The sequence below is a fragment of the Poromitra crassiceps genome, assembly GCF_964638095.1.
Source record: "Poromitra crassiceps genome assembly, chromosome: 4".
NCBI lineage: Eukaryota > Metazoa > Chordata > Actinopteri > Beryciformes > Melamphaidae > Poromitra > Poromitra crassiceps.
In genome coordinates this window covers 40,811,667-40,824,920 of record NC_139626.1, presented here as the reverse complement: position 1 = coordinate 40,824,920, position 13,254 = coordinate 40,811,667, and the positions used below count along the sequence as shown (strand labels likewise).

Genomic DNA, 13,254 nt, shown 5'->3' with positions numbered 1-13,254 from the left:
AATCTGGAGAGCACTGTCGCCACCTAATGGGTCGGTAAAATAGGTTATACACATTCAACATGCCCCAAAATTTTACAGGAGATGTATTAGGCATTGATCCACGTCCCAAAAAACGCAATTGACGAACATACTCGTCCTTGGCACTCTACGTTACTAAACGAATTGACGAACATACTCGTCCTTGGCACTCAATGAGTTAAGAAGGGAGTGGGACACTTGTCTCATTCATTACAATCCATTAAAATGTAGATGGACAGCTTGACTGTGGGTTTGGCAGAGCAGCAGTCTATCTCTCGTTCCCCCTCCTGTCCTGACTTGGACCGTCTTTTGCCCGTGGCACCTGATTCTGGCCCTCGCCGCTCTGTTGCTGCTTTCTAGGCTCTGCCTCTTGAGTTATGAATGAACACACCTTCAAGGCCAATACTACTGCATCTCAACATCTGTGTGTGCAATTCCAATGTCTCCGATGTCTTCCACATGCCCAACTTGACTAAATGGAAATATAAAAACTAAGCTAAGCTAAGCTAAGCTAAGTTAAGTTATCCTTTATTGTCCCTGTGGGGAAATTCATCCTCTGCATTGGACCCATCCTCTAGAAACCTTCCTAGAACTAGGAGCAGTGGGCAGCCGCTGTGTAGAGCCTGGGGACCAACTCCAGTTCGACTGCAAGTGTCTTGGTTAGGGGCACTGACAGGAGTATTAACCCTAACATACATGTCTTCTTTGATCACTATATATATATATGCATATACTATAACATTTACATTTTAGGCTACATTTCCTGGATATATATAGGGTGGTATTCCCCAGTGAACCTGCTGTTGCTCTAGCTACAGGGTATGCTGAAGAATGAATGCTAGTGTACAAGTAAAAATAGTGAACTTATATTGGGGATTGGTAGCACAGACTGGGTTACATAGATCTGATGTCCACTAACATAATATGCTGTTGCGTAATCTTAAAGTTAAATCACTGCAGATAAATTGATTCCCACTGTCAATGGTCACGCAATACTTTTGTTTCGAGTGATTATCTGCGCCTCCTCTCATTGCGTTCGCTGCGAAAATGTCATCTCAAATCCTATGGAAATCCTCTATAACATGGCCGAGCCAGGTCAAACCATTGTGTTTTGTTTGGAGAAAAGAAACCTCTCCTCAAGAAAGAAATTATATTTCTTTAGTTTGACCAGACCCTAGTTGTCTTTCTCTCTCGATCTCAAACCTGAGACTAATGATGACTAATGATGAGACATACTTAGAAAGGGTACCTTTCTAAGTATGTTGACTAGCTAGTTTTAAATGAAGATGTGATAGCGGAGCCTGAAACCCGTGACCATGACAGTATGGCAGTCTGAAAATAAGTGTTTGATAAAGTATCGGATGATATCTCTGTCTGAACCACAGCCAAACAGCCACCCTTCATGCCTGGAGGAGGAATAAAACGAATGCACTTGTGTGTGAGAGAGAGAGAGAGAGAGAGAGAGAGAGAGAGAGAGAGAGAGAGAGAGAGAGAGAGAGAGAGAGAGGGAGAGAGAGAGAGAGAGAGAGAGTGTGTGTCAGTATTTTTAGGCTGAATGGCGATACACAATATATACAGTATATCTCGGTATTTCCTACAACAACCTGATCTCATGGGAGAGCGTATGTATGACACAATCTCGTGGAATACATACGCAGAAACGCAGTTTCTCATGCAGTTCATAGGCAACTTCGCCTTGTCCACTTACATTAGAAATCTAACATGCATAATAACTTTACGTGGAAGTTATGGGGGTTAGGTTTAGGGTTATGGTTATGGTTAGGGTCAGGGTTAGGTTAAGGGTAGGGATGGGGCCGATCCGATCCAATATCGGTATCGGGTGCCGATATGGCACTAATTCACGGATCGGAATTGGATTTCTTTTTTTTTTTCAATTCCAGCGCACAGCTGGCCGTAATTTGTATAATAATGTATACGGTAATAGTATCCTTCTTTGCCTTGTATATTTTCTTAATTTTGTCTGCTTTTTGCAAGGTATATTAAAAAAAAAAAACTTTAATTGGCCAAATACTGTATATTCAAGAAAAATATTGGTATCGGCATAATATCGGTATCGGCAGATATCCAAATTCAGGTATCGGAATCGGATCGGAAGTGAAAAAAGTGGATCGGTGCATCCCTAGTTAAGGGTTAGGGGTTAGCGTTTGGGTGGAGCGTTCACACCGAGATATTTATTTTTCGCTCTGTCGCTCAAGTCAACCCTTTGGAATCGCTCTGTCGCTCTGTTTAAATCGCTCATCAACAGGCACACGAAATGACGGACATGTGGGGGATATAATGTTACGCAATGTCATGCTGTTTGTCCACTACGAGCCACCGTCATTGTTTACAAGCTAAGCCTATCAGCGTGCTCCTAATGCGAGCTGCATACCGGTAGTACAGACTTCACTTCATGTCAGCTGTCAGCCTGTCAATGCAGTTTGTTGCCACACAATAAACCAGCGGTTTGTTCCAAGCCAGAGTGATCCTTGACTCACTCTCACACGGCAGCCAATCAGCATTGAACAGCGAGCGACTGATGCCAGCGTATTTTCGCTCGAGTTGGAATATTTCATCTTGAGCGACGAGCGTATTTTCTCCCTATCGCTCTGTCTCTGCCGCTCGGACGCCCAGCGATTATTCTCCCAGGCGAATATACGCTCAATCGCTCGTTTGCATTGACTTTGTATGTAAACTCGACGCCAGCGACAAACTTTAATAGGTCGGTGTGAATGCACCTTAGTGGTTGCGAGTTTGTTAACGTTACTTGCCGCCATTGTTGCCGCCAAACTGCACGCCAAGTCGCGTTTCTGCGTATGCATGACACGAGATAACACCCCGCGTGTCATACATACGCATTTCATGAGACTGGGCTGCCTACAAAGTGGGCTAAATGTTCGGTTGTAAGTCAAAGCCACACGTGAGATGTCACAAGCACTTTTATTCAAACAAGACTGATCAAAATATAATGCAAAGACAGGGCTTCCTTCCCTGACTATTGGTGCTCATAATTGCACAGTGACATTTTTGATAAATAATCATCAGTAATGTGGATATAATGACTAAGTGGGTAAAGGCAAATCATAGAACAGCTAGAAAAGTGTGGTAAGTTCAGAAAATTATATCACTTTACTAATGCAGCCTTTAATTAACCAGAATGCCATATATCCAAAATAAGACGATCGAATCTCGTATCACCAATATTCATATAATATTGATAAATTTGGCCACCCCCAGTGGTTCACCTGGCAGAGCATGTACTAGGGCTGTGAATCTTCACTGGCCTCACGATTCGATTCGATTACGATTCAGAGGGCTACGATTCGATTCGATTACGATTATCGATGCATCTTGATGCATCTTAAATCGATGCATCACTTTTTTTCCCCAATACATGATTTATTTTTTCTCACTTTCTTTTTTCTCACTGTGTGGCTACTTTTAAAATAAAAGTGCATTTGGAATTGCATTGTATTATGATCCATAATTAAAATAAACAACTGCATGTACTTCCATTATATTTTATTTGATTATAAAAAAAAGTAAAAAAAGTAAAAAATAAAAAATAAATGATTTTTTACATTTGTGAATCGATGCAGAATCGTGCACGTCCGCATCGCGATGCATCTTATAATCGATTATTTTTGACACCCCTAGCATGTACAGCTAAGGCTTAGTCCTTCCCGTGGCCGGCCGGGTTCGAATCTGACCCATGGGTTTTGGCCCTTTGCCGCATGTTATCACATCTCTCTCTCCCTGTCTTCCCTGTCTGCTTACTGTCCTGTCCAATAAAGGCCAATAAATGCCCCCTAAAATAATAATAATTATAATTATAATAATAATATAAATTAAATGAATGATACATAATAATAATAATAATAATAATAATAATAAAAATGAATGATACATAATAATAATAATAATCAGCCCTAATGCAATGTAAGTATGTATGTAAGTATGTACGTGTACATCTGCACGTATGTAGCCTACTCAAAAACACATACCACACACACACACCTGTTGGAGGATTACTCCATCAACACGGACACCAATCAAGAACTGTGGCCTCAAAGACAAGGACACTTCCCTCTTTCATAAACAAAGCCCCGCCCCTCAAGTCAAGTGATATTTAACACAGGGCCATGATCAAAATGTCACACTCATCTGCAGTCACCGGACATGTGATCACAGATATGAAGGCCAGGGCTCTCCTGTTGCAGGGTAGAGGGTGTGTGTGTGTGTGTGTGTGTGTGTGTGTGTGTGTGTGTGTGTGTGTGTGTGTGTGTGTGTGTGTGTGTGTGTGTGTGTGTGTGTGTGTGTGTGTGTGTGTGTGTGCGTGCGCGTGCGTGCCGTGCCGTGCGCGCGTGTGTGCCAACAATCCCTGCCACTGAGTTTAGTCATGCCTCACCGTCCGCTGGAGCACACAACAAAGCCCATGGTGCCCATGTAAACAAATACCGTAAATTCCGGACTATAAGCCGCGGCTTTTTTCCCGTTTTTTGGCCTTTTTTGCCCCCTGCGGCTTATATAACGGTGCGGCTTATCTATGGATTTTTCCAGCAAACGGCCACTCGGGAACCTCCAAAATCTATGGATGTTGGTATGAGGCAGAACGAGAGCAAGACAGACATTATGAGAGCGAGACCCTGATTGGATGATTTTGCCAAAAATGTGCCTCGCGACCTGATTGGAGCACTGTGCCACTACTCTCTCTCAGCCACTACGGTAAAACACCCTCCCTCCTCCCTCGCTCCGGGGGGAAAAAGGCAGCGATTGAGCCTGAAAGACAGTCTGAATGAAATTGAATGTAACATTCCCAATTCTATGTATTACATTCTAAAAAACTAACAGCAACATTTTGGAAGGCTAAGCCACACAACTAGCTCGTTGTAATCTAACATCATGCTTCAAAAGATGGAGAACTGGCTGTGTTACGACGATGGCGGCGATTGAGCCTGAAAGCCATGTCTGAGACAGTAGCGAGACAGGAACAACAACAGCAGCAGCAGCAAAGGATCATGCACAAACCCGAGACGAAAGGGACTGTCCGTCAGGGCGCGGACGACTGTGTCAGCAACTCCCTCCCGACTACCAGGAGAAAATTACAAACTTCGGCGAATTCACACAAAGAAAGATCAAGGAATATTCCATCGGACCGGAGCAGATCATAAATATGGATGAAGTGCCTTTGACGTTCGACCTGCCTCTCACTAGGACTGTTAACAAGAAAGGTGAATCGTCCATCACGTTGAGAACCACAGGTCACGAGAGAACGAATTTCACTTGTGTTCTTGGCTGCACAGCATCTGGAGTAAAGCTCCCGCCGATGGTGATTTTTAAGCATCTCACAATGTGTGATTTTGTCTGGGGATTAGTGACCTGACTTTTGTTTTGTTGAAATGTTAATAAATGGGAGCTTCCCCAAACAGCCATCTCTTTCCCGACAATCCCCTCTGTGCACGAAGCCTTACATATGGTAATTAAACATCAAAACACCCGCGGCTTATAGTCCGGTGCGGCTTATATAAGAAAAAAATAGTCACCTTTGAAGGTGCGGCTTATAGACCGGTGCGCCTTATAGTCCGGAATTTACGGTAGTAGAGGTTTGGGTGGGAAGCTGCCACTTCCTGTCTCCTAGCCAATCAGGGCCCATGTATAAATAACTGCCGTTTAACTGTTGGTGACTCACAAAAGGCTGACTGCAAGGAGACAGCGAGGCATATGAGAAGCACGCACAACCCCACACACCCACACACACACACACACACACGTACACACACACACACACACACACACATGATAATCCTTCTTAATCCCCCCCCCCCCACCACCCATCCTTCTTTAAGATACCTTGTGACTTCTGTAAATCATATTGGCAGAGGATAGGGGTGTGTGGGGGTGTACAGGGCTCTAGTGACAAGTTGTTTGAACCTCCCCTCTTCTACCACCCCTGACCCCCCCCCCCCCCCTCTCTCTCTCTCTCTCTCTCTCTGCTCAGTGGAATGCGGGTGAGGGCTGTAGAGGGGTGGGGGGGGGGGGGGGGGTGCGAACAGCTGTCAGGGAGAGACAGACCATTGCACAAATACAGCAGCTGAGATTGGAGGGGGCCTTGGGTGGGATGGGGGGAGTGGTAGAGGGTACTGGTGGTTGTGAATTTGTGGTGGTGGTGGGGGGGTGCCAAGATGTCGGTATGTGCTGATTGAGCTCATTAGCGTGATGCCGCTGTGACACAGCAGAGATAAGGGAGTTTGACACACAGACCAGTTGACAGCTCCGACCTACTCCTGTGACGCGAGCCTCCACACCTCGGCTGCTATGTGCCTCAGTGATCCATTAAAGACGAGCTGAAATGAAAGATGACTTTTTTCTATTTTAGATCACATCCCTGGTTATACAGTGCAGTGAGTGCACCTACTAATGTATGCAAAAAGAAATCACCAAAATCCAATTTCTTGGGTTTTTCTAAAAACAAAATGCACATCAAAAGTTCATTCATCACAGCGTTTCTGCTAGGAAAAAACAGTGGCGGTCAACGTGTCCGGCATGATTTCATGATTTCCAGCGCTCTCAGACCCATTTCATCTCAACTTTAACGGCGGATCTCGGGGAAACTTCACTGATGATGTGTGATGTTCAGCCCTACAATTGCATTCAGAGGCAACTTCAACAGAGAAGTAGACTGCAGACCTTTCTACCCCATTTTTATCCCCCTTAGTGCTAATTTACTTTTATTTATCCTGGTTGCTACTCCACCCTCTGCCGATCTGTGGAGAGCCGAAACTGGCTCCATGCTTCCTCCGAGACATGGTAGCCAGCAGCTTCTTTTCACCTGACAGGGGAAGCTTCACTGGTAGGACATAGCACGTGGGAGGTTCACGCTATTCCAACCGGTTCCCCTCCCTCTGAACAGGCGCCCTTAACGACCGGAGGAGGAACCACATTAGCAACCAGGATATTGCATGTTTTGGTGAAGGGGGTTCCTATATGAAGGAAACCCCCGGGAGGCACGGGGAGAACATGCAAACTCCACACAGAAAGGCTCTTTTTGATGACCCCACCCGGGTGGTGGGCACTCGAGGACATGCGGACGGGCACGCATTCCTTCAGCGCTCACAGCGTCTCAGGTGAGAATCGAACCCAGGACCTTCGAGCTGTGAGGCGACAGCGCTTACCACTGCACCACCGTACCCCCCTAGACTGCAGACCTTTGAGCAATTATCACGACAAAAAAGCCCTGCCCATGTTAGATAAGAGATTAAAAACTTATGACTTATGAGTTCAAACTAAACTAAATAACTTGTGAGAAGAAGCAGCTCAAAGTACATGTGAGGGCAAATATAAGGCCATCGCAGAAGGAGCTACTTAACACGCATTAGCCAGCCTACTGTATCAGCACTGGCCAGCTTGACAGGAGGGTAGAATCGAACAATGGGACTTGAGATTACAGTTTTTGGACTTTCAGCTAAATGTTGGCAACAAGAACACAGGCTTGTCCCGACTCTAAATAAACACCACTTTGTTTAGAAGAAAGATGCTGAAAAGGACATCATGATCATCTGGGGGTAATGGTTCGCCTCAGTTTTCATGATATCCTTGTAGGAGACTTGCACTTTTCAGCAGTGAAAGATTTGTTTCCGTTTGCAATGCGCGTTGAACCTAAAGCCTCGTACCTAAACGGTTTGCTATGAATACGAGTAATGTTACACCCCTATTATCATCACATCCAGATTACAGGCACCACACATGCAAAATGCAATGAAGTGTGTACAGGTGAGATGTCACTGTCTTGCTCGAACAGACTTAGCGACCATGAGGACATTGTCCTCTTGCGGGTATTTTCAATGTGCCAGAAAATCACCACTGTTCTAAACAGAGTCAGCATCAGAGCATCTGTGTGATTAAGATGGAGATGAAATAGTCCAATCTGCATACTTGCATTCAGTATTCTGGCACACTGTACAGGAGGGATCAGCCGAGCAGCCTTTAGGTAAACAAACCGTGTTTCCGGGGGGAAACGGCAACGGCACCCTATGGAGCCAGCCTTGAGTGCTCACTCTAGCCCCGGCTGTGCGGTGTACATTTTAAAAACTGCGACAGTTCACGCAACTTTAACACGACATGCATATATTATACATCAACCCCTTGCGCTACTTTGCTCTCACTCAGAATGGCAAAATATAAGCGATGTGATGTATAGTTTTTGAGACATTAACATTTGTTTGGCACTACTCATACTACCGTAGTTAACTGCTGCGGGCTTCCGCATTTCTGGGGGATTTGTTGTTGTTGTTGTGACGTCACGCTGATTCGTCCTATAGACAGAATGTAATACTGTAGCAATACTGTAGTGTTATCTGGCAAGTGGTTTGTGGGCACTCTATGTAGGACATGGCTGATTGTTCACAATCAACCATAGAAAAGCCAATAGTGTGTTAATGAGGCTCGACTACATCAACAAACACTAATGAGCCTAATCTGAATCAAGTAAAGAAAAACTAAAACTAAACAAAAACGTGCCAAACTACAGCACTATGCAGAGCAAGATGCTGGGCATCCCCCCCCCCCACATTAACAAGGAAATGTGCCTCAGCTAAATGTACAAATAGACCTCTATACATTTGCATACATTTGTACATTTCACATTTCATTGTGATATGAAAATATAGAGAGAAGGAAAAGTAAGAGAGACAAACATTTGAGTTGAAAATTGCGATACAGCGCAATAGACCACCAATTTGGAGCGGACGTCACAGGCTCACATCGCTGCAGTTGCGCACGCAGCGTGGTCGCAGAAACTCTGAGGAAGGAACGCTGGAATTTCCCACTAGGAATATGACGATGTAGTTGGATCCTAGACCCATCCTGACAGTGAGTACGGGTCAGGAAACCTCACCCCATTGAAAGAGTTTGCCTATTTGTGTAAGATCACCTGTCTGTTGCTGGCAAAGCTTTAAAATATGTGGGGAAGGCATCTCCGGATCTTCCATATTTCTATGCCAGCTGAACCGCTAGCTGTCACTTTCTGCAACCAGTTTGGCTCCGCCCACAAAATACGTAGTTTACAAACATAGAATAGGTCTATAGAATTAAAAAAAAGTCCTGTGGGAAATTCAGTCTACTGCCAATATAACAGTGTACTGTACATCATACACAACAGCAGGAATGGAAATGTCATTGGATACTAGAAGCAGCGTCAGTTGGAGTAGTAAGGAGTCCTTACCTGGTTACAGGTGCTGATGTCTACTCCCCCTTTCAGGAACTCTAAGACTTTGTCAATGTTCCCCGCCCTGGCAGCCCGCAGGAAACTGGTGTTACTGTCCGACTGGAGAGAGGAAGAGAGAAGAGGAGGATATTAGTGACAGAAATATAAGCACTTTTCTTTGTTTAGCTTCGGTTCTAATTTGAGTATTTTTGCCAGCGGTGGTATTGTGTGATACAAAATTAATTTGAAAATATATTTTAGGTTAAATTATTTTTCAATAATTCCTCAACCAAATCTTCAAATCTTATTTTGGTTAGTTTTACAAGTAGACATGAGAGCTGAGGGAAAAGTAATACAGTAGCTTAGGCAAGCTAATATTTCCTCAAATATTTGAATTCTAACCCGTCGGTCACAAATTCAAAACAATTCAACTACTGCATGTAATTCAACGACTGCATGTAAATAACTTATTGCTGTGGATGGTGGGAAGAGGAGCAGTTTGATGTAATATGGAGGATAAGATGGCCGACGGTAGATAGAGTGACCAGACAGCCGGATGTGACGCTCTCATCAATACTTGGTCTGAATATTCTAAATTTAACTACCAGACAACAATACTTCAAAAAAGGGACACAGCTGTGACAAACACACACGCGCACGCACGCACGCACACATACACACACACACACACACACACACACACACACACACACACACAGCCACATGATAATCCTTCTTAACCGCATACACACGCGCACGCACGCACGCACGCACGCACGCACGCACACACACACACACACACACACACACACACACACACACACACACACACACACACACACACACACACACACACACACACACACACACGAAGATGGTATACATTACATAGGACTATGTTTTGCAATATCAAAGTTATGTTTGGTAATATTGAAGCTACATTTATGATATTCATCATGATAGGACCAACTGAAATGTCAACCTAGTTTCTGTGCAGATGTAACAGAAGAACAAGTCTTCCTCACTGGGTAACATAACTCACATCTGTAACTAGAAATATCTCTCCTATAGGCTTACCAGTGAGCGGCAAGTGTTACAGTTAAGTAATATTGGATTGAGGATTTAGCGATAGTTCATTTTTAAACAGATGTTTGAGTGGATGCTATTCAGGTTGTGCTAACTCAAATAGCCCACATCCCGTGCAAGAACTGACTGTATTGAGTTGAGACTGTGTTGACAAGGTTTTAACCTCTTATTAGCAGGGTTAAGACAGGGACGTGTCAGTCAGACACCGCCGGGTGTTAAGTCGCGAGGTCAGCAGATTCAACCTCCCTCAAGGCATGTTGGGGATGATGCCCCGCCCTTGTCTGGGGTCAAGGGTCAAACCCCTCGCATGAAATGTCACGACATACAACACATATGTTCCTAGCAGAAAAGGTGGTCAGCCGTACATCGTCTGATACAGAAGGGAGGACATGTAAAGCATGCAGCATGAAGGCCCAATTATGCTCCGTTTTCATATAGTGGGCAGTAGAGAGACAAATGTGTGAGTGTGTGTGTGTGTGGTACTACTCCGTTTCATCCATATCCGTAAGCTTTCAGAAAACTTGCAGAATTACGCACGAAATGAACCGTATGCGTATCCGTATTTAACATGAGCATAATTGGGCCTTAGGACACAGTAAACAAAAAAAGCTGAAATTCCATCAAGCTGAAAGTCCATCAAGAAAACATTAGAGCAGCTGATGGAGCATCTCTCTCTCTCTCTCTCAGTCTCCACCTCTTACCAGTGCATCATCAACGTCTGATCCAGAGTCAGCCGCCCCGTAGTAGTCAGTTTGTCCGTTTAAATGTGTGTCGCTCCCAACGCTCTTCAAAGGCTTATCCGAGCCACAGGCCTTACACATCGCGGCGTTGCCCATGGTTACCAGCCAAACAAATCAAGCACTTTTCCCGGTCCCCCTCAAAACTGTGGCTTTTTCTAGGCTCCCTCAATCTCTGGTGCTCTCCCCACCAGAGTCCAATCCTGGTACTTTCTCAATCAGCAAACCCCAGACCTTGTTCCTTAGGCCTGTGCTATGAAAATCTGTCTCACGTCAATGCTGCATCACTCCTTGAAAACAACCATTAAAACCGTCTTGCATGTCTTCCGTTCATAATCCATTCAGTTCAAGCCAAATGTCTCCCTCTACCACTTTCACCACTCTGTCCTCTCACTGTCCCCTCTGATCCCTTGCCCTGCCAAAAGCCCACCTTCCCCGGCGCTGGGTACCTCTGTCTCCGTCTGCGTGTGAGCCAAGTCTACCTAAGGCCCGCTCCCGCCCTGCTCCTCCTCTCCCTGTCTCTCTGTGGGAACAACAACTGCAGCCGTAAACACGTTGCCAACACTGCCAGTTCAGGCCTCTCCCGCACACTGGCTATTTTTGCCCCACCGGGCCACCAGAGCCTTTCTTCCCACAGGCCCCTAGCCCCTTGCCGTGTGTGCCCAGGGTGGGGTGCACGACAGCTGGGTGCGAGTCGGGCCGGCGAGACCGCGTGGCCTGCAGTGCTCTCCAGGAATGCCGAGGGTCAGGGTGTAGAGGTGGAAGCTGAGCCTGAACACAGAACTCAGATCAGATTACAGCAAGTTACAGTCTTACACTAAAGCCCATTGTTCATCCTTAGGGCAAAACACCATCTGACGCCAGATCAGTAGACAGAATGAAAGACACTTCCGTGATCTTTCCACCTGTTGGGGTTGAACTTGAGAATATGCCACTATTGGCAGAATTGCAAAGAGCATCTCAGATATGAGTTGACATTTTTGGACAAGGTGTTTATTATGTCTCCTTGGATTCTGACAGGGAAACAGACATTATATTCACATACCGCAGTATCCTGGCTAATATAATCATGTCCCAGCTACTATATCATATTTGGGCTTCCAATAATCAAGGTATGAGATTATACCGGCAATTGTAAATGGGATATGAAGCTTACACACATCAAATTCTGATGAGAATACTCGGGTATACGAAATAATTAGAATAGTTACAGATGTAAACAAACAACTTCACTGAGAAAAAAAAATCTTAGACAGTCTGGGTATGAGGTGTATTTGGAATTCTTCTAGCTCTCCTGTCAGAAAGGTGAGGTATTAGTGAAGGTGCACTCCTGGTGTTTAGAGGGTAGAATGCTTGAAAGAGTCTGTCAAGTTACAAACCTGTGATGTACTGTAAGAGCATCATTACCATGACTGTTAGAACAGATGTCCAGAGAGACAGCTGTGTGCTTGTATTTCTCTTATGTGTCGCTACTCGCTACAGCCAAGTGACCAACATGATCAATATGTGTGCTAGAGACAGGCAGTGCGTGTGTGTCTGCCTCTGTTGACTGTCTTTTCACTGCCTGTTGGTCTGCCTATCTGCCTAACATGCTACCTACAGAGATTGGATTGATAAAGATAAAGCACCAGATATAATCCCTGCAGGACATGTGTAGATTGACATGCAGCCAGGAAGGGGTGTAATGGAGGATCCTGGATTATTACTCTGTCCACTGGAGGAAAATCACAAACACTCAGTATCATAAACCTCATATTAGCAATGAGGAATATAAGTTAGGCCACTTAAAGGACAATTTCAGTGTGATTGGAGTTGTTGCTCATCTTCTGCTTATCCCTTTTTCCATTTTGCATTACTATAGTTTTCCAGTGTCTTTATAACACAGTGTTTCCCCTAGCAAACAACGCCCCCGCCAGGAAAGAAAAAAAAGATGCACACAAAAAAAAAAAAAAAAAAAAAATCCTGCTCTCCCCAAAATTTCAATAAACCTTTATGGCATATTATTACAATACAACAATACTGGTGTTGACAGTGTTGAAAGTAATAGAAGATGCCAAATCATTCAAAACAATAAGCATTTTGCTTTTAGGAGCATCGTGCCAGCATGCGGCGCTGTTCCAAAACGTGTCAACGTGTGTCGTTGGCTGGGAAACGCACATCCCATAATACAACTGTTCGCATCGGACCCCATAATAGTATGATGATACTTGG

General features: G+C 44.7%; 1 protein-coding gene across 1 annotated transcript in view; it reads right to left on the bottom strand.

Moving 5' to 3' along the window:
• Positions 1-13,254, bottom strand: part of ank2a (ankyrin 2a, neuronal) — a gene marked incomplete at both ends in the record, with an annotated part of 143,112 nt that overhangs the window by 96,031 nt on the left and 33,827 nt on the right. The window contains one exon of the mRNA XM_083635920.1: positions 9,239-9,340. Coding sequence (XP_083492046.1) covers positions 9,239-9,340 — 102 coding nt within the window. The remainder of the gene's footprint in view (positions 1-9,238; positions 9,341-13,254) is intronic.